Here is a 25,556-nt window from a genome sequence, read left to right on the forward strand (position 1 = left end):
AGAGCGGAAGAAGTCGGGTCTGAGAACGATACGTGTGTAACTGGGGATGGCTTTAAAAATGGGCAGTGGGAGGGAGAAAGCTTCCTTCAGGGCTGCTGCTGGGATGGGTCCTGTTGGTAGCTGGATGTTGGGGTGGGAACCAGGTCGTGTGGGATTATTCCCTCTATTTAGCTTAGAAATGGGGCTTAATTAATGTTGTCCTGGTTGGAAACTTCCTCGGAGGTGTGCAAGTAGTACAGCAGGAGCAGAAACGTGGCGGTCAGGTTTCTGTTATCTGTTTGAGCTGGCGGCTCAATCACTGTAACTATTCTGGCAAATTTATGATGTGGGGAAGTTTTATGGTCAGGAAAGCTGAGAAATGATGTTATTGGAAAGATGCAAGTGCGATTAGTTCTCAAAGCGGTGTTTGTATGTATTGTTGCAGCTGTAAAAGATTGAAGGTGCCAAATCGGAGATGATAGAGGTGCAACTTGTAGCAGACGTGCTTGATTTCTGAGTCAGTGCCTGTGCCACTCAACGTCGGGATTAGCAACAAAACATGTACCAGAAAATGCTTCTTTTTCTATAAAGAAGGAACTTCTTTGTCTCACGTTTCCTTATAGCCCTTCGCTTAAATAACATCTAATCTTCCCCCCTGCCCCAGTACAACGAGCACCTCCAGCATAGCTCCGAGAAGGTACCTAATGCCACCACCACCACAAACGATGTTATTCAGGTGACAGTTGTGCAGCGATTGTAGCTGTGGGGGTGAGTCTAAGACCCACTAATTCAGTAACCAGCCCCATTTTTGGGATCCAGGTCCAAGCAGCGCAGATGAGCCTGCGTGCCGTACCTGTCGGTGTTTTGGGACGTGCTGTCCGTTCCCATCGGCTGGAAGCTCAGTCGCCTTCAGTTTATTTCTAGCGCTTTCACAGCGGCGTTGGGGGAGTGGTTGCCCAACGTGCCACTTTTGATTCATCTTACCCTGTAAGCTGGATGTTCTAACAAGCGCTCGTAACGTGCTTTGAATCAAAGCTGTTATATGAAGGAAAAGCTGTTTTTATCTGTATAGTTCTGCTTCTTCAGGAGTTTTGAGGTTATGAGGGAGCCTTAATTCAGTTTTGTTGGGCTCCAGTGGAGTTCAGTAAAATCTCCTTGGCAGTTTCTCTGTTTTTCTACCTACTTTGCCACTTCACTACAGCAGGAAGGTGGTGCAGCAAGCCGCGTGTCGTGCTCCGGGGCGGCTCTGGTTAGAGACATGCTGGAGCTCTGCAGCAGCCACGGCCTTAGTCTTGTTTTTAACCAAAGGAAATAACATCTCATCGGTGCGTTCAGAGAGGTCTCCTTCATCCCGGTGAGTCAATAGGAGAAGAGGCGAGTGCTGGGGCGCCTGAATACCTGCGCTGTGTTTTCCGGTTCTTTTTTGAAGCCGCGGTGGACGGGAGGTGCGTGGTGTGACCAGGCTGCGGCATTGCCTTGCCGGTCCCATAGCCATGGGCTGGAAACCGAGCATCCCCTCTCTCTGCCCTCACAGTATCATGCTGCTTCTTCCTAACGCTGACAGGCAACATCCTGTTGATATGTTAAACGTGGCTTATGGAGAAAATATTGGTGCACAGTCTCAGTTTTTGTACTAATTGTATTTTCTTCAGAGGCAGAGGGCAGAGCCTGTATCCCTGAGCGCAGAGGGCAGCCTGTATCCCTGCCGGCACTTCAGTCTGAACTGTCCTGCTGCGTTTCCTCTCTCCTTCCTGAGGGTCATACCTGCCCGGAGCTCCGGCAGCACGTGTGGAGCAGACACATGCATGTCTCGCAGAAGAATTTTTCTTTTATCCGTTGTGCTCTGGCCTTTGCACATTAGTCGCGTGCCAGTGGCGTTTCCCCGGGGGACGAGAGCGAGGGCTTCGTTCTGAGCGGGAATTTTCCTGCCAGACCTTCTGGCAGAGGGTCTGTGCTCTCCGCTTGCTGTGCTGTGCTATTTCAAGGAAGCGTGTCTTCAAGCCCATAACTCCTCTCCCCGCTTCCCGGTCACTTATTTGTGATTATTTGTACAAAGAAAAGATGGTGCTTGAAATTTAGGAAGCACAGTGCTGCTTTTGGAGGCTTTTTAAGCGTCTTGCAAGCACGAGCTTGGTGAGTAGTGCAGTAAGTGGCACCGCGGGACAGCCCGTGACGTGCCTGGCTCAGGTCAGGTTGTGAGGCAATGGCAGGGGAGAAAAAGGAGCGTGGCTCTTATTTCCAGTCCTTCCTCAAACTGGTTGGTGCTGTTTCCACTCTCTCTGTGAAGGGCACTAATTAATCACGCCTGTCCTGGGGGGTGATATATGATGGAAAAGAGTTTTTGTTAATACATAGACTCTGCACTACTTGGGCAAATCTTAATGTTCTGGTGCAAATTATTTAAAAATAATCTTTGAGTTCATTTGTCCTTGGTGGCAGGAGTCCCTGTCGCTGTCCTGGGGACGGGTGTTAATCCTGGCAGGGGAGACACTCCATCCAGCGGCACCGTCAGGAGGCTTTGAGGCAAAGGACTGTGCAGCTCCAGCAGCACACTGTGCATCCCCTCTCTGAGATGCCCCTTCCTCGTGCCTAAATGGGCTCCCCTCTTCCTCCTTTCACAGACTGGTCCTGGTCAGAAGGGCCCTCTGGAGCTCCCCCATCCCCCCCCCCGCCAGAGCAGGGGCACCTCCAGCAGTGGCACAGGACGGCGTCCAGGCGGGTTTGGGATGGCTCCAGAGGGGGAGACTCCCCCACCTCTCTGGGCAGCCTGTGCCACTGCTCTGCCGCCCTCACAGCAGAGAAGGCCCTCCTCAGGTTGAGATGGAACTGCCGATGGTCACGTTTGTGCCTGTTCCCTCTTGTCCTGTCACTGGGCACCACTGGAAACAGACTGTTCCCATCCCCCTGGCACTCTGCCTTTAAGGATTGATAAGCGTTGATAAGATCCCCCCTCAGTCTTCTTTTCTCCAGACTGAAAGGCCCCACGTCCCTCAGCCTTTCCTCATGAGAGGTGCTTTCCTCCAGAGTAAGTGACATTCACCCTCTGTCAGCCCGGTCACTGGAGACTTTCCCCGTCCCTTCCTCCACTCCGCGTGAGTGCTACGGCACTGATGTGTACATGCAGTACTGCCACAAGAGATTGTCCTTTGTACTCCACTTGCATTTTCACATTGCCCTAAAATGGGACAGATCCCCTGTGAAATTGTGCCTGGTAGTACAAGAAGTGCATGACAGGACGAGGGGGAATGGCTTCAAACTGGGAGAGGGCAGATTTAGATGAAACATTAGGTAGAAATGTTTCCCTGTGTGGGTGGTGATCCCCTGGGGCAGGTTGCCCCGAGGAGCTGTGGCTGCCCCATCCCTGGAGGGGTTCAAGGCCAGGTTGGACGGGGCTTGGAGCAACCTGGGCTGGGGGGAGGTGTCCCTGCCCAGGGCAGGGAGGTGGAACTAAGTGGTCTTTAAGGTCCCTTCCAACGTAAACCAGGCTATGATCCCTGGGTTGTTTTTTTTCTGTGCCAGTGCTCTGACTGTTAACAGCGAGGTAGCTCCTGGCTTCAGTTTCTTTCCTTCTTCAGTTGTAGTACGAGAGCTGCCCACACCGGCTATTGACGATGCACCGGCAAGTTGTCAGTGCTGCCTGATGCGTGCTGCCTGGCAAAGCGCCGGCTCCAGCACACAGCTTCTCTTGGCAGCGTGCCCGTGTTTACGTACGCCGGGAGCTGCGAAGAAGTGGCCAAGAGAGAACCAACAGCGAGGAGCTGTTGAAAAGTTTCTTGTAGTGGCATTGCTGGAGTGATGATGGTCTGAGGCTGTAGGGAGGGGGAAAAACATGTAGGAAGATGTAATATCTTTTAGGAGACGGAGTGGTGCATGGAGAAATTAGGTGGGTTCAGGCACATTTGCCTTTCCTTGGGATTTTAGTTTGCACGAACGGATTCAACCACAAAGCTGTTGAGGATGCTGGAAGTGGAAGAATCAGCTCTGTAGTCGTGTATAAATGGAACGTAACTTCGCCTGGCAGTCAATGGGAGGTCCCTTTCGGAGCAAGAAAAGCACTTTGATTCCCATCTTGCAGGTCAGGGCTTTGAAATCGATGCGTCTGTTGGAGGTACGCGGCTGTTACACATTTCACTGGATATTGGCAGGGACTCTGCCGATGCGTGACACGGAGGTGACAGCTTGCCAATACAAGTAATAATAACCTTTTGTTATTCATCCAAGGGCATCATACAGCAAAGTAAAAACAAACCTGAGTGATCACGTCAGATTCCTTGTATTTTATGGATGCATGAACACGTGAACGAGGGGATCTGGCTGTGGAAGAGGTGGAAGGGGGACAGTCCAGTGCAGAGCTAGTCCTGGCCAGTTTGCAGATGCCCTCCAAGCAGGAAATGCTTCACCGTATTTGACATGTCTTAACAAATCCACACGATGTAGGCTTACTCCAGGTTGGACAGTGTAAGGTGTGTTCCTTGGTGAAACATCAGGGTCAGCTCATGACTTACACGCAGGGATAAGACAACAAGAGGCAAAACCAGCCGCAGTCTAAAAGCCTAAAACCAATGGGCTCCTCTGGCAGGGGTGAAAATAGAATTATTTTAGCTTCGCACGTCTTATGAGAAGAAGCAATAGCAAAGCAGGGGAAGGAGAATCTGGAGAGGAAGGCTAAACGAGCCGTTTTCTGCTCTTGGATTACACCAGCGCAGATCTGTCATTGAAGTCATTTGCAGCAGTGTGACTGAGAACCTGTCTCAAAGCGTTTCAGCAGCTGGAGGGGATTTATTTAGATGGAAAGAATGTGTTCAGCATAGCTTGGCCAAATGACACCTATGGTGGACTTGGCAGCTGTTAGCAAGTATTTATAGGATGTAAACAGCAAGGGGAAAGAGGACGGAAATAGAGCAAACCGTGGGGGAACAGAAAAATGGCATGAACGTGGGAAAAGGAGGACTTTACAGCTGTACGGGTCAGACTGCAAAGCATCCATCCAGGTGGAATGAACTAATTGACTTGCTTGATATCAATTGGACAAAGCATTTGAAACTGAAGGTGATAATTTTGTCCTGATCAGAAGGCAGTTGGCCTCTGCTGCGACTTCCTCCGTTTCTGTGACGGTTCTGTAGCAGAGAGGGATCCCCGTCCCATCAGGGGATCGCTGGTTATGAGATCAGATCATCAGGAATGGTGTCAGCAGCAGGGCTGGAGAAGGGATTGTCCCCCTGTACCCACCACTGGTGAGGCCACACCTCGAGTACTGTGTTCAGTTTGGGGCGCCACAGCACAAGAAGGACATTGAGGTGTTGGAGAGGGTCCAGCGAAGGGCAACGAAGCTGGTGAGGGGTCTGGAGAATGAGGGTTATGAGGAGTGGCTGAGGGGTTTGGGGGTGTTTAGTCTGGAGAAAAGGAGGCGGAGGGGAGACCATGTCGCTCTCTACACCTCCCTGAAAGGAGGTTGGAATGAGGTGAGCATTGATCTCTTCTCACAAGTTACAACTGGTAGGACAAGAGAAAATGGCGTCAAGTTGTGCCAGAGGAGGTTTAGGTTAGACATTAGGAAAAGCTTCTACGCTGAAAGGGTTATCAAAGACTGGCACAGGCTGCCCGGGGAAGGGGCTGAATCGCCATCCTTGGGTGCATTTAAAAGCTGTCTAGATATGGTGCTCAGGGACATGGTTTAGAAGTGGGCCCAGTAGAGTTTGATAACGGTTCGACTTGATGGTCTTAAAGGTCTTTTCCAGCCATAACGATTCTATGATCAAATGTTCCACCTCTGCTTTCTCGCTCCTGATGGGAGGTAGAGTCATTGCTTCTGACACGAGTATTTGCAACAATTAGCAGCTTCTGAGCTTGCTGAACACAAGGTTGCACCTCCATGTTTCCTGTTTGGTAGCCCCTGCCAGCCTGGTACCTCTGATTCGTCCGCTCCACAGTTAAATCCTTTTGGGATTTGACCTCTTCAGCGTATGGTAACAGTGGGTTCCCCAATTTGTGTGTTGCATACATGTGTCTGTGGGTAAATTCTTTCTTCTAAATTAAACTTCCTTCCTGGTGATTTGGCTGGCCGTGTATGTCTCCTGTCAGTCGTGATCTTCCCCAGTTGGAGATTTGAGACTAGTTTCTTCTCAGGTGAAGTCCTTTCCATATTATAGTCATCTTTTTTGCTTCTCTCTGTTATTTTCTAGTTCTGCTATTTTTATTTTTTTTTTTTCAGTGAGAAGTCTGAGCTTGCTTGTAGTTTCCAAAATGCTGGTGCAGCCTGGATGTATGCTCTTATGTTTTCTGTTTTGTTCTGGTTTCTTTGGTTTGCCTGTTGAATTTCCACTGAACATGAGGGTAACGTTTTTCAGAGAATACGTGCTGCGGTTCCAAAAGCTGCGTGTGTGAGCGGAGGAGGTTGAGAGCTCATCGCTGCAGGGGCATTGCTGCTTCTGTTTTTCCCGTGTCCCATCAGCACGGAGGTTCGGCTGTTGTTTGTCACTTGATTCCATCATTGCTCTGAGTTCCTTCTGTGCCTCTTGAAATCAAGGAAGATGTTTGCTATCCTGAAAAAATTTGTATCCTCCTCAAATGTTGCCTCGTCTGCCCCGTTCCTCGGTCTGTGTGCTCAGTGAAACTCCTGCCTTCTCATCACTGCTTGTCATCTCTTGTTCTTGTTTTCCGCCTTCAAATCCATTATTAATCCATGTGGTGACCCATCCCCTGATCCCAGGCTGGCGGAATTCCTTTGAAGAATCACTGGAAGAGACTCTTCTGGAAAGGTCTCTGAAATCTGGCCGTTCTTGGCTGCTTTGGAAGAACCCCAGTAGGTTTTTCGACACATTGCTGCCTTAAAGCCACGTTGACTTTCCCCTCGCGTATCCACTGGGTTGATTCTTGGCTGTTGTGTTCCTGTCGCTGCCTTCCATGCTGAGGTCAGGCGGGGTGGTCTGTGCTTCCTGGGATTTTCGGGGAGTCGGAACATTTCTGCGTTCATGAGGTTTATTTCTGGCATGGAGGCTTGTTCAGTGAGAGATTGGCAGTTCAGATAGTTCCCTTTGAAGGTGGTGTTCATGTCTTTATGCTCTTTCAACGGCTGTTTGTCTGATAACATCTTTTTTTTTTTCCTTTTCTTTTCTTGGCACAGGGGATGCTCCCAAGTGGGAGTTATCAGAGCGCTGATTGAAGCTGGCATCCCCGTAGATATGATCGGAGGAACGTCTATTGGTGCTTTTATGAGTGCCTTGTACGCCGAAGAACGCAGCTACAATCAGATGAGGATCAAAGCTCGGCAGTGGGCCATGGTGAGCGTGGGAAACGGTGCACTTCTCTCTGCAGACGGGGTGCGAGAGCGGCGGGGGGGGGCCCGGCCCCCCGCGGGCTCCGCAGACGGGGTGCGAGAGCGGCGGGGCGAGCCTCGGCCAGCAGCGGCGCACCAGCAGCCACCCGGGGGAACCGCCGCCGTCTGCGCTTCGGTGTCCGCACGGCAAAAAGGGCCCTGTCGGGCTCCGGGGGAGAGAGCTGGGAGAGCTGTCACGGGCGCGCTGGCAGGCGGCGCCGGCGCCCGAGGAGGCAGGAGTCAAACTCTTGCCTTTGCTCTGCGCAAATTCTAGTCACACACTAAACACAAAGTGATGTTGTGTATGTGTGTTAGCCTGTCTTTGTCTCTGTTTTATCTCCTCTTTTTCTGTGCTGGAACCTGTTTCCCTTCCAACTCTCAACAAATGTGTTTCTCTTTTGTGTAATTTTCTCTCTTTCGTTCTCACATGCTGTCATTTTTCAGTGGAACTGATTAACAGAGGTAATCCTTCTCTAAACTAAATACAAAATGTGTCATTCACGGTGTAGCCTGAGAACTCCAGAGTGGTGGTAGTCTGCTTCAGGAGAAATTTTTAACTTTAAATATGTATAAATATAGAAAACCATATTTTCATAGTTAGACCAAGGTTTGGGAAGGTTGTGTTAAGTAGTGACTTCTGTGGCTGAATTTATTTATTGGTAAAATGTTGAGAACAAACTGTACTAGCACCAGAATACACTGGTTCAAATTGACTAAAGGCGAAGGTGAGCGTTATTTCTGAAATTTGGGAGTTACACCTTTGCATGGTCATATGAAAATCACATTTTGATGTTGGCTTTCTTAGTGAAAGGGAAGCAACATGGGGAACTTTCTAAGTTAGATTAAGCTCTAGGTCTGCTTAGGTCTTGAGTTTTAGGGGGAAATAGGAATCCATAGTTGGCACATGTGTCCTGCGTACCTTTCCCACTGCCTTCTAACCTGCTCTGGCTTTGAGATGGAATCTGCTGTATCTTGGTGAGACACCGCTGACTTTGCAGGCTGCACAGTCTGGGGTGTTAAAAGGCGTATCGAGGCCTCCGCGCGTTTGTGCTCTCCTGGTGCACAGAGGACTGTGGGACGCTGTTTCCCCTCCCTGGTGCTTTTTGCTGGAAGAATGTGGATTTTGTGCTTTATATTTAAGAACTGCCTGTGCCTGGCTGGGTTGGGAAGCGCCCGAAAGATAAACTCTTTATGATACAGAGCAGTTCGCTGGAATCGCAAAGGTGTCGGAGACTTGAGATTAAAGACGTAAAACCGACTGTACTGGATCGTATCAGACGTCCCTTTAACCTTGCACTCTTTATTTCCCACATTGGTCGCTACTGAATGCTCGCAGGACAGCATCTGCGCGGGGCCGTACCTCCCTGCGGTGGTTTCCCGCCCTCTGGCTGGCCGTGGCTCACTGCCCGCTCTCCTCTGCTCTCGGTTGGGCTGGAGCGATGGAATCTTCCTCCCTGCATTTGTCCAGAGGATTATCTCCTCTTGTTTGGTAACTTGTCAGAGCCCTTCTGCTCAGGGCTGTGCTCCCATCGTAGCCGGCTTCGTCTCCAGCATTGCATCACTTGAGCTTGCCGGCCTGATCTGGAATCACACTCGCTTTTATCAGGAAAAGTTAAAGATGAAATGAAGAAATTTAATCTATTGATTAACTTTTGAACACAAATTGCAAAGCTCAGAGAACGTTTCATAAAGGAATAAGCTGTTACAGGTGTTGGTACCTTGAAATCTGCAAATAAGTAGCTGGAGGAGAGGTTAATGACCTCTGTTAGAGCAAACGTTTCATCTTATTAATGAAGAATGGATTTTCTTGAGGTTTTTCATGAGTGTTCTGACAAGCTTGCCAGGTCCACATCCAAACCAGAAATTGTTCAAGGGTTTGGGAATGAAAAAAAGAAAAGACCGCTCTGTGTGAAGCCCTTTTCACTGTTAACAACACCATCCAGCAAAAGGGCGGCATTGTGAATTGAAGCAAACCATGAAAACCCTCGTTCCCAACTTCAGATCACAGCTAATGTACAAAGTAGCTTGAGGGATTATAAATCTTTTTAACAGCGGCTCTTCTGAGTTATTTTCTCTTGTATTGTGTTGCAGCAACTGTAGACTGAGCGAGGAGAGGGGCTCCTTTCACTGAGCTGTGTCTGGAATAGCGAGGAGGTTTGTTAGGGATTCGTAGAAGATCCACCTGACGGGACAGGGTGTGAGCGAGAGGGCAAATCCAGCAGATAAGCCCCAAATTCCCGGTGTCCAAAAGCTGCGGGGCTGTTCCTGCTGTGCTCTGGAGCCGCACCGCTGCTGGTGAGGAGCACTGCTGCGGGAGGTGGCCGCTGTGCGGGGGATGCTCAGGGCAGCGTCCTGCGTTAAGCTGACGTTATTGGAAAAGGCGTGAGCGCTCCCTGCTCCGGGAGGTGCCGGTTCTGCTCCTCTAAAGCCGGTGAGCTCTCGCTGGTGAAGGTTATTGCCGAGTGCTCTTTGTGCAGAACCTTGCAGCCTGGCTTTTTTAGCCTCTGGGGGTCTTTGAAATGTCTTTGTGGTGATGGATTAGATAACGCTGATATTTTTTTTTTAATTTATTTTTTTAATCCATCAAAACAAGTACTGGTTTTGTCCTGCAGTTATTTCTCTTTTTGGTATTTTTAGAAGTTGGCGTACCTCTAGTTGTACACTTGGGGCTGGGAGAAGGGATATTTTTAATGGGATGTTTTCTGCACCTAATGAAGCACTAAAGAAATAGATGACTCTCTTTGTCAAAATACAGAGGGACATGAAAATTACCAGTCAGGCTGGTTACTGTGTAGTGCCTCTGTGTCTTCTGTACCTTGTAACCAGCAAAACAAACAAACCAAAGCTTCCCTCTTTCCAGATTGTTGGGTTTTCTTGTTTTTTTTAATTGGAGAATTAATATTTCAAAGTATAAATATTTCACAAAGAACGGAATATTCTGTGGTTGAAGGGAATGTGTGGCTAAAAAGCTTCCCGTAATGAGAGTTGAGAATTGCTGGGTAGGACGCTGCAGTCGTTTGCTGGCTGTGATTGTGTGGCAGCTACAACAAACGGGGGGTTCTGAGGTTGCAGTCATGAGGTTCTGCCTCTCCCTAATGCAGGTTTAATGAGCTGATTTGGCCAAAAATTCATCACTTTTCTTTTCTTCCCCCCCCTTGTCGTGCTGGTTGCGGGCCTGCTCAGCTCCCGGAGCTGCTGCTGCCAAGGTGGCCGTGCTGGCCTGGGGCAGAACCATCAGCCCCAGTTTGGGCCAGATGAAGCTGCTGTCAGACTGGATCCCAATATTCTTCTTGATCTGCTCCATCTGTTGTTCTGAGGAGGGGAAAAAAGCTGTTGTGTGCCATAGCGGGGTGATGCCTGCGTGGGATGGGGGGAGTGCTGCGGAGGAGGAGCATGGCAGCACCATGCATCCCGCTGCCGCAGAAGGGTCAGTGGGGAGGGGTGGACTGCCCACGCGATGGGGACCCCAACACGCCTTTCCACGTGGAAGTTGGAGGGAGAGCATCCTCCGCAGGGGCAGTGTTTTGTAAATCGCTTTGCGTCCTACGCTGTTTTCTGTCGCTGGTGCCAGATCTTCCTGTACAACAACAGCTACAAGGACACGTCCCTGCAAACACACACAGAGTCTGAGCTGAGTCGGCAACCTTGCCAAACTAGATCGGTGTGAAGAGCGGGCAGGATATTATGGGAGAGGTACCTCCTGAGTGGAGGAGATCAGCAAAATGAACTGGTCCCAGTCCCCCAGGTGAAGGCAGTCTTGGTTCCTGTGCCTTAGCGCTGGCTCAGACATAGCAAAAGGCAATAAATAAAGCTAAAGCAGCTTTAAAGTGCACAGCAAATCCTAAATAAATAAGAGGTTTGTTACTGATTGCATGTAAATGAACGTACGTGTGTGGTCTGTTAAATCGGGTTGCGGAGGAGCTGCCCCGGGCGTCCTCCAGCCGCCAGTGCTCCGGGACAGCGTTGGCCCACGGAGGTGCACTCTGCTGCCGCTCCATTGCGTCTTTAGCGCTTTATCAATCACTTTGGAAGATTTTCTTCACTGGGTTTCTCTGCTCGCAAGAATTAAAACCAGGCAGGTTGCTTTTCCCTTGTGAGCTGAAGTGTTCCCTCTGGTTGCCTTTCCGATGGCATTCTGTATTTGAGATTGTCAGCAACGGAGGACAAAAATATACTGGGTGTGGTTTTGTTACATCTTAAAAAATTGTTATATCAAGAGGTACAGGAAAAATCTACTTTCACTTAGTGATAGGGCCTGATGGTTCATATTTACCATTTCAATCGTATTATTTGGGGTGTTGAAATTAACCCTCCATCAGGCATTGTAATTGGGGAAATTCAGATAAAAGGTTGCACGCAAAATCCAGACGTGCCTCTTGCTTTGAAATTCCCAGTTAAGGCACCAAACCGTCCTATTTCTGGCCCAGAGCGACCACCTCAGCTAATGACCATGCAGATGGCACGTGAACGTCACAGGATCGGAACATCTGAATCTGATTCTAGACATCCATTTACTTCCGCAGCGCCTCTCCTTCACCGCACTCCCAGACGCTACGCTTTCTTATATGGATTATTTTTAATTTTCTTCAACTCTTAGATTTCTTAATAGTTTACCTTTAAATCTGAATTTCCATGATCTGTAATTCCTGCCTTTGGGATAAACGTACCCCTGTAGTACCATTTGTCCGAAACTGTTGGCCCAAATTATGTTTTTATTTGGCCTTTAACATCTTTTTCTTTGTGAATTCCTTTGCTCGTTTCATTGAAACGAGAACACTGACGAGGCACTAAAAAAGATTTAATCTGCTCTGCTGTTTCAAATTTTTGTTCTTGCAACAAGTTTTCCCATACGCTTGTTTGGTTTGTGGGTGTTTTTTTGTTTTGTTTTGTTTTTTTATACTCAGGAACATTGAAGTCTTGGGATTATCCTGGTTTTTCACAACCGTTCTGCATCAAAGACCAAAATAGCCAGAGATACGATTCAGGTTTCTTTTTGTCCATCACCACATGCGTTTGCTCTTGGTCTTCTGCTCTGTGAGCAGAACCACCGTCTCCCCTTCCCTGTTGAGGTTAAGTTATACCACGGGGTAGCTTTTAAAAATAATTTTAGCATTGAAGGTCTTTTTAACAAGAAAGCGCATGTTACGGCAGGGCTGTAGAAATGAAAGTTCATGAGAAGTTCACGAAGAATCGCAAAATACCTGCTGTGTCCAAGGGAAGGGGTGGAGGTGCCCTAAGGTCAGGCGTCCCATCACCGTGCCGTGGGGACCCCGGGCAGCCGCATTCCGGGAGATGCCGGCGTTGGCCCTCGTGCTGTTGGGTGGCCGAGAGGGCTGGAGCGGAGCGGGAGTCGGAAGGCTCTGGCTGCCCTCCCAAAGCCTTAACTCAATTTATCTTGAGAATGGTAGGTGGTAGCAGCTGTTCTTGGAAGGCCGAGGGAGGCTGTTGGCCATCGGCATCAGCTAAAAGGGCATCTTCCAATTACGAGAAATGAGAGTATTAAGAAATAACCATTAATTGGAAGTACTTTGTTTGTGTACAAGATTACGGCAAGCATTAATTGCAGGGAAAATGTAGAGGCTCAGCATTATAAAGATCATTTGCAACAAGGATAGCTCAATGTTTGGTGCTGAGTTGGAGAGATTTTTCTTCAGTATTAAATAAGGGACCTTTTATAAATGCCTTTTCCCCTGATTTAATCATTCTGAGTAATGTCAGAGACCAAATCCCTATTTTAAGTACAAAACTAATTCCATTTAGCTCCGAAGCTGTGGGTAGGGTGTCTATAGTTAGGTTGGCACGCTGTCCTCACCCAGAACCTACAGCGAGGGTGTGAGGGAAGGTGGCAGGTTCCTAACTGGGTTTGCGCTGAGGCTTTTGCATCCTCCCAGGTTTCTCCTTTATAGACTTGTTTTTAAGGATTTTTTTGCTTTTTATTTTTTTAATTTTTAGATACTCGGACATGTATTCTCTGGGCTGATACCTAATACACGTTTCAAAGCAGCTGGACGTGATGATGTAGGCTAATCCTGCTCCTCTTTGAGTCGTTGCTGGAGGGGAGCAGAGGGCAGATGTTGCTCATGGGCCCGTGACAGACGGGCGGGCGAGAGGCTGCTTCGTGCTGCAGCGCTCTGCCTGGGCGCAGTGCCGCGGTGCTGCGAAGTCGTTCGTTAAATTGTAGAGAACCTGCAGGGAGAGGAGATACTTCATCCGATAGAAATATTTCATCCAGTGAAACCCTACTTAATTGGGAATGAGTTAATTGGGTTTTTTCGCCTTCTATTGCATTCGAACGGAGTATGACGTAATACATTAGGCATTGCGTTTTGTTAGGGTTTATTAGGGTCTGAGACCGACAGAATGGTTGTGGGGCAAATACGGTGGCCATAATGGCATAGAGTTCAGGTATTTTCATCATTTTATCTTGCGGGTTAGTGCACAGACGTAATGTGCTTGAAATAGAAGGAAAAAAAAAATAATCCTGAAAGCTTAATTACAGTATCCGTGTGTTTAGAAGAGACATGTCTGACAGTGCCTGCCGCCCTTATGTAATGTCATAGGTATCTGTAGGGCTTCAGGAGACCTCCCGTGCTTTGGTTTATCGGGCTCACGCAGAGTGCCCGCAGTAGTATCTGAATGCCGACTACCGAGCTGCAGGGGAAGAGCACAATAACTCACCTTGGGAGTGAAAAATAATGGACACCGATACATAGAGAGTGTGTTTAAAGCTCTTTAGCGTGTGACTGACTGAACCTTGTCGCAGTCCCAGAGAATCGCAAACACGTTTTTGCCAGTGCTTACGCTGAGGCAGAGAAAAGATTTAAGACTGGAAGAAAAATTAGGTGGGATCCACGAAGGAGAAGAGATGGATAAGGATATAAATTACTCTACTGGAGATTTATGATTTCCTTTCCACACTGGTGAACCGCATATACACTGTGGAAAGGATGATGAAGAGGCAGATAACTAATAACATCTTTTTGTTATTAAAAAATAAATAAATCCAGACTTAAACTGTACAATTAACATCCATTTGTTAAGGCAGAAACCCGTGGCTGTGCACGCTGATTTAGAGGGACGTTTTGATTGCTGGGTAGAAGGGTGGCAATGCAAATTATGTTCTTCCATACCTTTACGGCAAACTGGCTACGAAGTTTGCTGCTGTTTTTTTTTTAAATTCATGACACCATACCAGGAGTTACTGGTTGTAGTTTTTGTAGTTGTATTTCTGTCCGCTGAACAACTTGCACTTACACTAGCAATGCTTCCAGCGTGTTGGCTGTAGAATCTGGAATATGATGTCTCTGGAATTGCATACATCAGTGCAAACATTAATATGGATTCTTGCGTATATTTACCTTTGAAATGCTTTTTTTTTTTTTTTTTTTTTTTTTTTACTTTTTAGGTTATGAACTCAGTGCTTAAGACTTTTCTAGACTTGACATATCCAATAACCTCTATGTTTTCTGGAGCGGCTTTTAACAGCAGCATCAACAATATCTTCAAGGACAAGCAGGTGGAGGTAGGTTGCTTATTCACTTTCTGTCCAGTAAATGATGTCACTGTATTCTGTTGTAGCAGAAACAGCTTCTCCCGTTCTCATACGAGAGATGGGGCTGGGGGACGGCTGAAAACATGTTAAAGCTGGGACTGGGATGTTACATGAATATAGGAAGGAGCCCATTCTTTCATTTTGGTGGATTTAGAAAACACAAGGAGTAGGTTATTTGTAGCTACTTCTGTTCAGTTTGACAAAGGGGTCCCGTTGTCTGAGAGCAGAAGTTAAAATTCTGTCCCTGAAGTAGAATTGCTGAGACTGTTTTATCATTATTTTCCTGCAGATCAGGTCTGAGACACCCTTAGGGCACACCAGAAGAAGGTCTTGAAGAGGGTAGCAATTTTCAAATTTTATTTTTGAAGCTAGAGTGAGTTTTTGTCAACAGCCTATTGAAAATTGCAATAACGTCAGTATATTGTTTCCTGGTTTGTGTGTGGTGACCTTTTGTAATTGCGAGGTGTGGTATGGTCCACCTGAGCCGATAGCCACGTTCAGAATCCCACCTGTCCTCTGCCCCTCAGCAACAGCAGTTTGTAAAGCACATTATCAGTGGTTTTCTTCCCAGATCACCAAGCTTAGGGAGTGTTGGCATAGTCTTGCAGTCTTACCTCGTTTGCAGTTTTAACCAAATTATTCCTTTGTTTGGAATCCTTTTGGTGAAAGATTATGTAGCAAATTAACACTATTTATACTTTAAATCATAGAATGGTTTGGGTTGGAAGGAACCTTGAAGATCATCGAGTTCCCCCCCCCTGCCCTGGGCAGGGACACCTCCCACCAGCCCAGGTTGCCCAAGGCCACGTCCAACCTGGCCTTCACCCCCTCCAGGGATGGGGCCTCCACAACCTCTCTGGGCAACCTGTGCCAGTGCCTCACCACCCTCAAAGTGAAAAACTTCTTCCTAATGTTTAATCTAAACCTGCCCTCTTCCAGTTTTAAGCCATTCCCCCTTCTCCTATCACTCCATGCCCTTGGAAAAAGTCCCTCCCCAGCTCTCCTGGAGCCCCTTTAGGCACTGGAAGGGGCTCTAAGGTCTCCCCGGAGCCTTCTCTTCTCCAGGCTGAACCCCCCCAACTCTCTCAGCCTGTCCTCCCAGCAGAGGGGCTGGCCCAGCCCTTGGAACATCTTTGTGGCCTCCTCTGGCCCCGCTCCAACAGCTCCGTGTCCTTCTGCTGTTGGGGGCTCCAGAGCTGGACGCAGTACTCCAGGTGGGGTCTCACGAGGGTGGAGTAGAGGGGTAAATATATTTATTAAAAATAATCTAAACCATTCCCTACTTAAATGCAAGTATGCAAGTAAGTGATTAATCATCCCATGGCTTAAAATAGCATTTTGCTGCACAGAGGGGATGATGCTGGGAACAAATGGGGTTTGGAGTGATAAGTCCTTCTGAGAGTGGAATTATTTTTGTTTTGTTATTTCGGCAGCACCAGCCATACTCTCAGGTCTCTAATCGTGCATGTCCTTTCCTGAAGCGCTCCGGCTCCTATCTTTGGTTCCAGCAGAGCCTGACAGGAAAACGCGTGATTGTCTGGGGACTGAACCGTCTCCTCTCTGCTTGCTTTGACGCAGATGAGGAGCTGCCGTATGCAAAGCACCGAGACCCACTCGGTGGTGGGGAGCACAGTCTTCTCTCAGTTACCGTGGTGTGAGCGGTGGGTGGTAGGTGGCAGTGTGAGGCCGGAGGGCAATGCTGGGCAGAGCTTTGACAAGGAGTGAGTGACAAAATGGAAGAAAATCTCCTCTGAGCTTACGTGGCCCCAGCTTCCCCTGGTCTATCACTGCTGTGGATTTCAGCAGTCAGTATATTGTACTTCCCTTTAAGACGCAGTCGATTCCTTCCTTATGACTTTTAACAGCTGTAACTGTATGACCTGTTCTAACCTTGCAGCCACGGGAAGGTTCTGTCCCAGAGAAATCCAGTTCTGAGGCACATGACAGCATCACGTTAGGGGCTGACCTGCTGGAGAGCAGCTCTGTGGAAAGGGACCTGGGAGTCCTGGTGGCCAACAGGATGCCCATGAGCCAGCAATGTGCCCTGGTGGCCAAGAAGGCCAATGGCATCCTGGGGGGCATCAAGAAGAGTGTGGCCAGCAGGTGGAAGGAGGTCATCCTCCCCCTCTGCTCTGCCCTGGGGAGGCCACATCTGGAGCGCTGTGTCCAGTTCGGGGCTCCCCGGGTCAAGAAGGACAGGGAACTGCTGGAGAGGGTCCAGCAAAGGGCTACAGAGATGATGAGGGGACTGGAGCATCTCTCTGCTGAGGAAAGGCTGAGGGACTTGGGGGTGTTCAGTCTGGAGAAGAGAAGGCTGAGGGGGATCTTATTGATGCTGATCACTCCTTCAAGGGAGGGTGCCAGGGGGATGGGAACAGTCTGTTTCCAGTGGTGCCCAGTGACAGGACAAGAGGGAAGGAGCCATCCCAAACCCGCCTGGACGCCGTCCTGTGCCACTGCTGGAGGTGCCCCTGCTCTGGCAGTGGGTGGACTGGGGGAGCTCCAGAGGGCCCTTCCAGCCCTCACCAGTCTCTGATTCTGCAATCATCTCTGTGTGTGTGTACTGAGGGTCGTAGGCTAAACCCTTTGGTCTGTGCCTGAGCATTTCCTCACACTGTGAGGCTTCCTGTCGGATAAATAAGGAGAAATGTTGTGTAGATCTGCAAGGACAGAGGCAGTTACTCCTTCATCGCAGTTCGTGTTACCAGCACAGGTTAACCAGTGGTGTCACTGGACAGCTGGAAATTGAAAGCTGCCGAAGTGTAAAGGGTAACTGACAAAGTAACAGAAGCTGAACTGTGATGCGTTAAGCCTTGAACAAACGTTTCCTTAAAGCATTATCTCAGTGTCCAAACCGCAGACATCCATCTTTTCTCAGTAGTTGGCGTGGTTTTGGAGGGGGTGGGTAGCAATGACTGCCACCTGGAAATACATATCAACAAGAGTTAATTATCGCCCTACAGACACAGGTTGTCTTTGGATGCTTGGCCACAACTGCCCCTTCCTGGGAGGACCCACAGTGATGGTAGCGGGACCTGAGAACTTCCCCCCCGAGGGGCCGGGTGGGCGCTGGCCCTTGTGTCTCTAGAAAAGCTTAAAATGAGGAAGCACTGGGCCAGATCCTCCTTTTTACTTTCCGTGGCTGTGAGGTGGCACTCCTGCACTTCTCATGCATGCCTTCATCCCTCTTCTGCTTCAGAGCCGGGGCAGAAGCACTTATGTTGAACTGTTATTTCTGACATAGAAAGGGAGGATTCCATTTTCTCTTAAATGTGCGCTCTCACAACCCTTGTAATGTAGGTGTCTCCTGGTTGCCGGCAGCGCTGTCTGTGGGGTAGCCCTGGTTACCAGCAGCCCCCGTGATTGCTGCTACAGATGTCAGCTGAAGGTGGTCCACGAGAAGAGATCAGCCTATGCAAGATCTTCCAGGAAAACATGCAAAAATTCAGGGCAGGGCGCTTGAAAGATATTTCTTGAGAAACGGAGTTACTGCTCCTCTGAAATTCATAGAATCACAGAATGGTTTAGGTTGGAAGAGACCTTGAAGATCATCTACTTCCACCCCCCTGCCCTGGGCAGGGACACCTCCCACCAGCCCAGGTTGCTCAAAGCCCCATCCAACCTGGCCTTGAACACCTCCAGGAATTACTCATCCTTCCAGGAGAGCACCAGGTTCTGGAATTTTTATCCCCCGTGCCAGAAGCACAAAATGCTCTTGCAGGTCATCGCAGCAGGAGGCTCAGGTGTGCGGAATCAGAAAAGACTTCTATCAAGTCCTGTTTGAGACTTGAATAATGCTCTGTCCCTACATCAAATCAAACGATCTCTGAGAAATGCAGTCTTTGTTACTGCGTGATCGGCCTTGGTTTAGTTTCTTCTGTGCGTGTGTTTGCATGAATATGAAAGGAAGTGCCAGATAGACTTCTCTCCCAATTCCCCTATTTTTGCTTCAAATGTGGCGGATGCAGGAGCTCTGCAATCACCAGAGTATCTTTAGCGCGGAGAGGCACCCCTGATACTCGCGTAGTCACACTTTATTCATCCGCCCTCCTATGGCATTTATACCAGATGGGTTGTAATACTTGTGCAGCATCTGTTAGTCCTCCCCAATTCCACCATCTTTGCAGAGCTGCTTAAGAGATTAAACTCGCTGGGAAAAAACCTCCTTCTTGGCAGGCCGGAGTTTCTCGTAGAACAGCACAGAAACGCACACCGGAACCACGGACTGAGCGGAGAGGGAGCGCTTCCCAACTCGCACTGGTAGCTGGAATCCAAACCCTCGTTTGGCAGGAGTTTAGGGCACATCAAAGCCGTGCTAGAGAAGACCCGGACACCTTCTCCTGTGAGCAGAGATGCTGGGCTGGGTGGGAAGCAGGGTTACCCCTTCAGGCTTGATTCAGCTTTGCTGACTGACAGAGAACCATCAGCTGTTGTCCTCTGAGCATAAGTTCAATTAATTCAAACAAGTCCTTCTCCTTCCCCTACCCTTTCACTAGGCACCATGGAGACTTTCTGAAATTATCCTCTCTCCAACAAACCCCTGTGCAGCTGGGAGGCCGTTTTGTTCCAGCTGGTGGGATGTGAGCACAGACATGGCTGAAGCAAAAACGAGAACTTCCCCTGCTGGGTGTGGGGCTTGTTGGTTCGGTCAGCCCCGTTGGATAAACCTGTAAAGCACTTATCTCACCTGTTCTTTTGGTATATCATCCTGCTCCTTATGTACCACGCTCCTCACTGCTCTCGTGGTATCTCACACAACCTCTGGGGTCTTCTTGAAGATCAACCTTGTAGGATCCTTTGTTCCTACAGGTAATGCTCATGGACTCATATACTCATAGAATAGTTTAGGTTGGAAGGGACCTTAAAGATGATCCAGTCCCCCCCCCTGCCATGATCAGGGACACCTCCCACCAGCCCAGGTTGCTCCAAGCCCCGTCCAACCTGGCCTTGAACACCTCCAGGGATGGGGCAGCCACAGCTTCTCGGGGCAACCTGCGCCAGTGTCCCACCACCCTCAGAGAAAAGAATTTCTTCCTGATATCTCATCTAAATCTCCCCTCTTCCAGTTTGAAGTCGTTCCCCCTCATCCCATCACTCCCCTCCCTGATCAAGAGTCCCTCCCCAGCTCTTCTGCAGCCCCTTTAGGAACTGGAAGGGGCTCTGAGGTCTCCCCAGAGCCGTCTCCTCTCCAGGCTGAACAACCCCAAGACGCTGCTGTAAAGTCTCACCATGGGAAGGGTTTAAACTCACAGCACAGCTGATCTCTAACCCAGGCTTAGAAGAGAATGTGGTGTGTCCTGAGTGTCTGTCTGTCACATGTGGCAAAGTGACATTTCACAGCACGCCAGATGTGAGAGTAAAATGGATCCAACTGCAATGGAACGGGTGGTGTTGCAAGGGTTTGGTTTGACGCTCAGCACCTTTGGGTCTCAGCAGCATTGCTGTGCCTCTCCTGCTGCAACGACCCCCAGCTTCATCACCACAGGGTACAAATCGAACCTCACTTAGTCAAGAGGCCACAACCCACGTTCTTCCCTCTTTGTCCTGGACTGTGGTGCCTGAGGAACTGAGGCAAGGAAGATGCTGCCTGCTCCAGCTGTGGGTTGGGGCTGGGGGACACTGAGTAGCTGTGTGCTCATCCGTGGGGAATGTGATCGTGGAAGACTTGTTCTGTCTAGTGGGTGAACACCACCTGGAATGGAACAGTTGGGTGAAACGCAAGAATGGCCGTACGGGGTGAGATCAAAGGTCTCTCTGGCTTAGTGCCGTGACTCCAGGGAAGGCCAAAAGCAGCAGGTATTTAGTGACCTAGATAAGAATGGAATATGTAAAAGGTGAGTCCTTGTTGTTGTCCCCCAGCAATAAGCAGCCTAGGGATCTCTTTAGATGAGTTATTGTCAGACCCCCACACTTCATCTGAAAGAAAAACAGATACCAGAAAGAAGGTGAACTGTAGTTTGAGTGATGAAGCTTCTGTGCTGCTCTGTGTGCTGGACGGTCTTCTGGAACAAGTATTTCTTGCTGTTAAAAAACAGAAATAAGGATTTTTGTCTGCCTTGATTCTGAATGAAATGTTTGCAAAAGAAACAAATTTGTGAACTTAAACATAGGGCTGACGGGTTTTTCTCCATCCACGCAGGCGTTCATCTCTGCAGCTCTGTCAAGGTACAGAGGCTGTTGCTTTGGTTTGTGTTTGGCACAGGTTTTAGTTTAAGTACAAGGTTATAGATTTAGTAAAATTGGGACCTTCTCTGTTGCAGGATCTGTGGATTCCTTACTTCACTATCACAACCGACATCACTGCCTCAACAATGAGGGTCCACACGGACGGTGAGTGTGTAGATGGGTTGTAAATAATGATGTGAGACTTCAGTGTGACCCCTTGTTCCTGGAATTTTCCTCACCTTTAAATTTGTTTTTCCTTTTGTTTCTCCCTTCTCTGTTATTCGCTGAGCACCAAACTGCGGTGGTACACAGATAACAAGGAACAGAGCTGGTGGGAAGAAACTAAATGAGATGTTGCGTTCATTGTTTAGAGGGAAAATGGGTCCATTGGTACCATTCTGTTCCCTTAAAACACCCTGCGAAGTGCAGGTGTGTTAGCCATGAATCAGTCCTAATGCAACCAAAGCATTTTAAGATTCAAATTCCCCCTAAATGAAGCTGTTTTTCCAATAAAGAGACTCCTGTGCCTGAAGCAGAGGTGGGGTTAGGTTCTCATTTGTGTCCGGTCCTCTTTATTTCTCTGGGGAAAAACTGTACTGTACTTTACTGATTGAACAGAGGAGAAAGATCTGAGCTGTCTGCTGTGCTGTCGGGACGTGGCGGCAGCGCTGTGGGGCATTTGCTTTAGCTTTGGTCTATTTGGGGTAACGGTGCAGTGACTCAGGCTCCAGCGGGGCCGGTGGAAGCCTACCAGGCGCCCCAGATACTGCCTTGGGTAGCTGAAGCCTTTGCTGCCACGTCTCTGATGTTTGGTCTTTTGAGCTGGCGCAGGTAAGGCTCTCCGTTGCCGCCGTTAGGGCAGGAAACTCTTGGTTTCATCTGTGGGGTGTAACACAAGAAGTCGGCATTTTTCTTGGGTGGAAGTTCCGACTCAACTGAAACTATAAATAATAAAACTCAAATCTGCCAGTATTGACCTTTGCTAAACCATAGGAGTGCTTAGGTTATAATTAGAAACAGAACTGTTACGTATTTTAAAAAGAAAAGGAAAAAAACAATCAATTCCCAGTTTGCTGGAAAGAGTTGCTGTTTGAAGCACCAAGGAGTTAATTATTGAGAAGTGAGCTAACATTGCAAGTCGTCTTTATTTTTGAGATTTTAAAGATTCACTTCTCAGACGAGATTCTTGGCCTCTTTGGAAGTGCAGCATCTTCTCAATTCAGCTGATGTAAATGTTAAGAGAGGAATCGGTAAATAAGAGCCTTAAAGGAGAATGTTTTACAGGGAAGAGATCCAATCCATGTCCACTTGATTAAACTTTCTGTTTCTAACAGCTTAAAAGATTATAACTTCACAGCACTATTAACAGAAGTGTCCTAAGAAGAGATGGGATCTCCACCATGTACTCACACTGATTTTACAAGTGAAAATGTTTGCTTGTTACAGAGCAGGAAAAACAGAATTTTTGGGCTTCTACAGAGTATATTTTTCATGTTCAGCTCCTGCTAAAAGTCTGGTTTTTTTGCAGATCTCTGTAGGACATAATGGCTTTAGCTGCACTTCAATCTGCTTATTCTTTCTATCCCTTTGTCCCCAGGAGAAGCCTTTTCCTTTCCTTATCAGTGTAAGCTCAACAAAGCACTGAAGATGATCCCTGCAGTCAGGCGTATGCTGAAATCTCCTTGAAGGCAATAAATACGAGGCATGGGCTTAAAACTGTGGTTTCGAAGGTCTTTGCCTGGTTGTATGTCTGCATAGGTTTTTTTTTTTTCTTTTTTCCCCTAGCCAGGATCATGGTATAGAAAATAAACTGCTTTAATAACTTTCTAATGGTATTCTCGGGAGAACCTCCATCTCCTGATTATTTTAATGAGTGCCGAAGCCTACCCTGCCTCTGTGGCAGTAATTAATGCTGTTGCCGTTCCCTCCCTCTCATTCCCGCAGGCTCTCTGTGGAGGTATGTCCGTGCCAGCATGTCCCTCTCTGGGTACATGCCTCCCCTCTGTGACCCCAAGGACGGGCACCTCTTGATGGATGGAGGTTATATCAACAATCTGCCAGGTAGGTGCACAGATCACTTGGGAAGAAATTACCCAGAACGCAGCCCGTCAAACAGACTCCAAAACTTTGTCTTCTTTTTTTTTTTTCTGTTTTTTTTTTTTTTCCCTTTTCTCCCTCCTTCAAAAAATGAAACAAGGAGAAATGGTGCACACACCTTTATTCTCACAATGGTTACCAGGAGTCATCGTTCTGAGTTTCCTAGGTGTTTGCTTCATCATGGCTTTATTAAGACTATTTTTTGTTACGAAGTATTTCTTAATAGGCGTATTCTGAACACATAATTCCAAGCTCATTTTGGATTTCTTTTAGTGCTCACTGAAAGGAGAAGAGCAGAAGTTAAACTGCAAACATACAGTCTGTCTTTGAGTTTCTTTTCAAAAAGTATCAGTTGAATCAGAAATAATTCTGAGAAAGCAACAGCATTAACTCTTCGCTGTTCAGACTGGTGTCACCCAGAGCCTGAAGGGTTCGGCTGACGGGCGTCGCTGTCGTGGTGACCTGCTGGCACGTGGCGGAGGCGGACTCGAGTGGGGTTCAAGAGAGTGATGTGGAGTTTGGGCTGTTCTGAGGACCGAACCCCAAAGGGTTCGAGGCGTGTGAATTCCCTTGCGCGTGTTTGGGATGTGTTTTGTGTCACGGCTGTGGTCATCGTTGTCAGAAAGCATTGGAAGGTGGGTGGCTCAGGAGGGGGGCCAAGACAGAAGAGAGCGACGTGGTGTCATTGCAGTTTGTGGCTCTAATGGTGTATGAATAAAGAGGAAAGAATCTCAACTAGAAACTCTGCATCTGAGCAACCCGAGCCGTTCACGTGTTCCAGACCGACCCAGACTGCGTTTTCCATCATGGCTGTATTTGCCTAAAAACCAGAAATGGAAATAACACAAAATTGACCCCCAAAATCTGCATCTGGCATTCTTTGTTTGTGTCTGTAAGCAAAAACAGGAATTGCAAACTGAGGCAGCTTTTCCACCGGTGCATATTGAAGAGGGCAAAGAGCACACGCGCAGGTGACACTGGGTGGAAAAGATACAATAGACCGAACGAGCCCAGGAATATAAATCCAAGTTACAGAACAGATCTGATATTTAAATAAGTGTCTAAATTAAGCATCTAAATTGGTTCTTCAGAGCTGTGGTTTTCCTACGCGTAACTATTCTGGAAACTGCAACTATCTTGGACTCTGGGGGTGTGGAAGAAATAGAAATTCACTCTGTGAGGTACATGTCCTTCTCTTCCCTCCCTTGGCACCTCCCTAAATCCTCACCCGGCTCCGAAGGCAGCAGCTGGTCCTTTTACTGACCTTCAAGTATGAAGTGTTGCCTCATTTCTCTCCCACTTCCAAATATGAGTCTTTCTCTTGGATCCCAAAGCTTTTCTCAGGCTGCAGTCCTCCCAGCCCCCCGTGCTGTCTGGTTCCTGTGCTGCTCCTTTCCTTTATTGCCTCCTCCCCACAGGGCTGACCCCTGCGCTGCCGACCCTCCTGGCTAAGGCCACCGCCACTTCTCTCTACACGTCCCCCAGATCTTTCCTTCTCATGAGAACTGCTGCACAAGGTCAAATTAACGTGGGTTTAATGTGTTCTTTCACATTATACCTACTCTCGTGTAACTGTGGACCTGAGCTGTGTCTGTCCCACCTCCTCTCCTCCGCTCCCTGCCGTACAGTTCCACTGCAGCCTTCACCTTGGTCCTGGTGACAGCGTGGCCTCAGAGAGAGTCAGGTCCTCCCACCGATTCAGGGCAAAACGTACCTCAAAAGTGTTGTTTACCGGCAGTTCAGCAATGGGAACCCACCCTGAGGTTTTGTGGGGGCTCGGTCAGTGCGGAGTGGGCAGCACGTTGGGATCCTGGAAACTCTGCTAAGGCACGTGGAAAAAAAAAGGTGGTGATTGGCAGCAGCCAACATGGCTTCACCAAGGGCAAGTCATGCCTGACAAATCTGGTGAACTTCTACGAGGGGGTTACAGCAGCGGTGGACAAGGGAAGAGCTACTGATGTCATCGACCTGGACTTGTACAAAGCGTTTGACACTGTCCTGCACGATATCCTGGTCTCTAAATTGGAGAGACATGGATTTGACAAATGGACCACTCGGTGGATAAAGAACTGGCTGGACAGTTGCACTCAGAGTTGTGGTCAACGGCTCGATGTCCAAGTGGAGACCAGTTACGAGTGGTGTTCCTCAGGGGTCAGTACTGGGACCAGTGCTGTTCAATATCTTTGTTGGTGACATGGACAGTGGGGTCGAGTGCACCCTCAGCAAGTTTGCCGATGATACAAAGCTGTTTGGTGAGGTAGACACGCCGGAGGGGAGGGATGCCATCCAGAGGGACCTGGACAGGCTGGAGAGGTGGGCCCATGCCAACCTCATGCAGTTCAACAAGACCAAGTGCAAGGTCCTACATCTGGGTCAGAGCAATCCCAAGCACAAATACCGGCTGGGCGGGGAATGGCTGGAGAGCAGCCCTGAGGAGAAGGACCTGGG

At 48.5% G+C, this 25,556-nt stretch overlaps 1 protein-coding gene across 1 annotated transcript in view; it reads left to right on the forward strand.

Moving 5' to 3' along the window:
- PNPLA7 (patatin-like phospholipase domain containing 7) overlaps positions 1-25,556 on the forward strand; it is a 139,345-nt gene that overhangs the window by 97,039 nt on the left and 16,750 nt on the right. The window contains exons 26-29 of the mRNA XM_009890286.1: positions 7,103-7,259; positions 14,700-14,816; positions 21,107-21,176; positions 22,956-23,072. Of these exons, the coding sequence (XP_009888588.1) occupies positions 7,103-7,259; positions 14,700-14,816; positions 21,107-21,176; positions 22,956-23,072 (461 nt within the window). The remainder of the gene's footprint in view (positions 1-7,102; positions 7,260-14,699; positions 14,817-21,106; positions 21,177-22,955; positions 23,073-25,556) is intronic.

Source organism: Charadrius vociferus, unplaced genomic scaffold, assembly GCF_000708025.1.
Source record: "Charadrius vociferus isolate BGI_N301 unplaced genomic scaffold, ASM70802v2 scaffold398, whole genome shotgun sequence".
NCBI lineage: Eukaryota > Metazoa > Chordata > Aves > Charadriiformes > Charadriidae > Charadrius > Charadrius vociferus.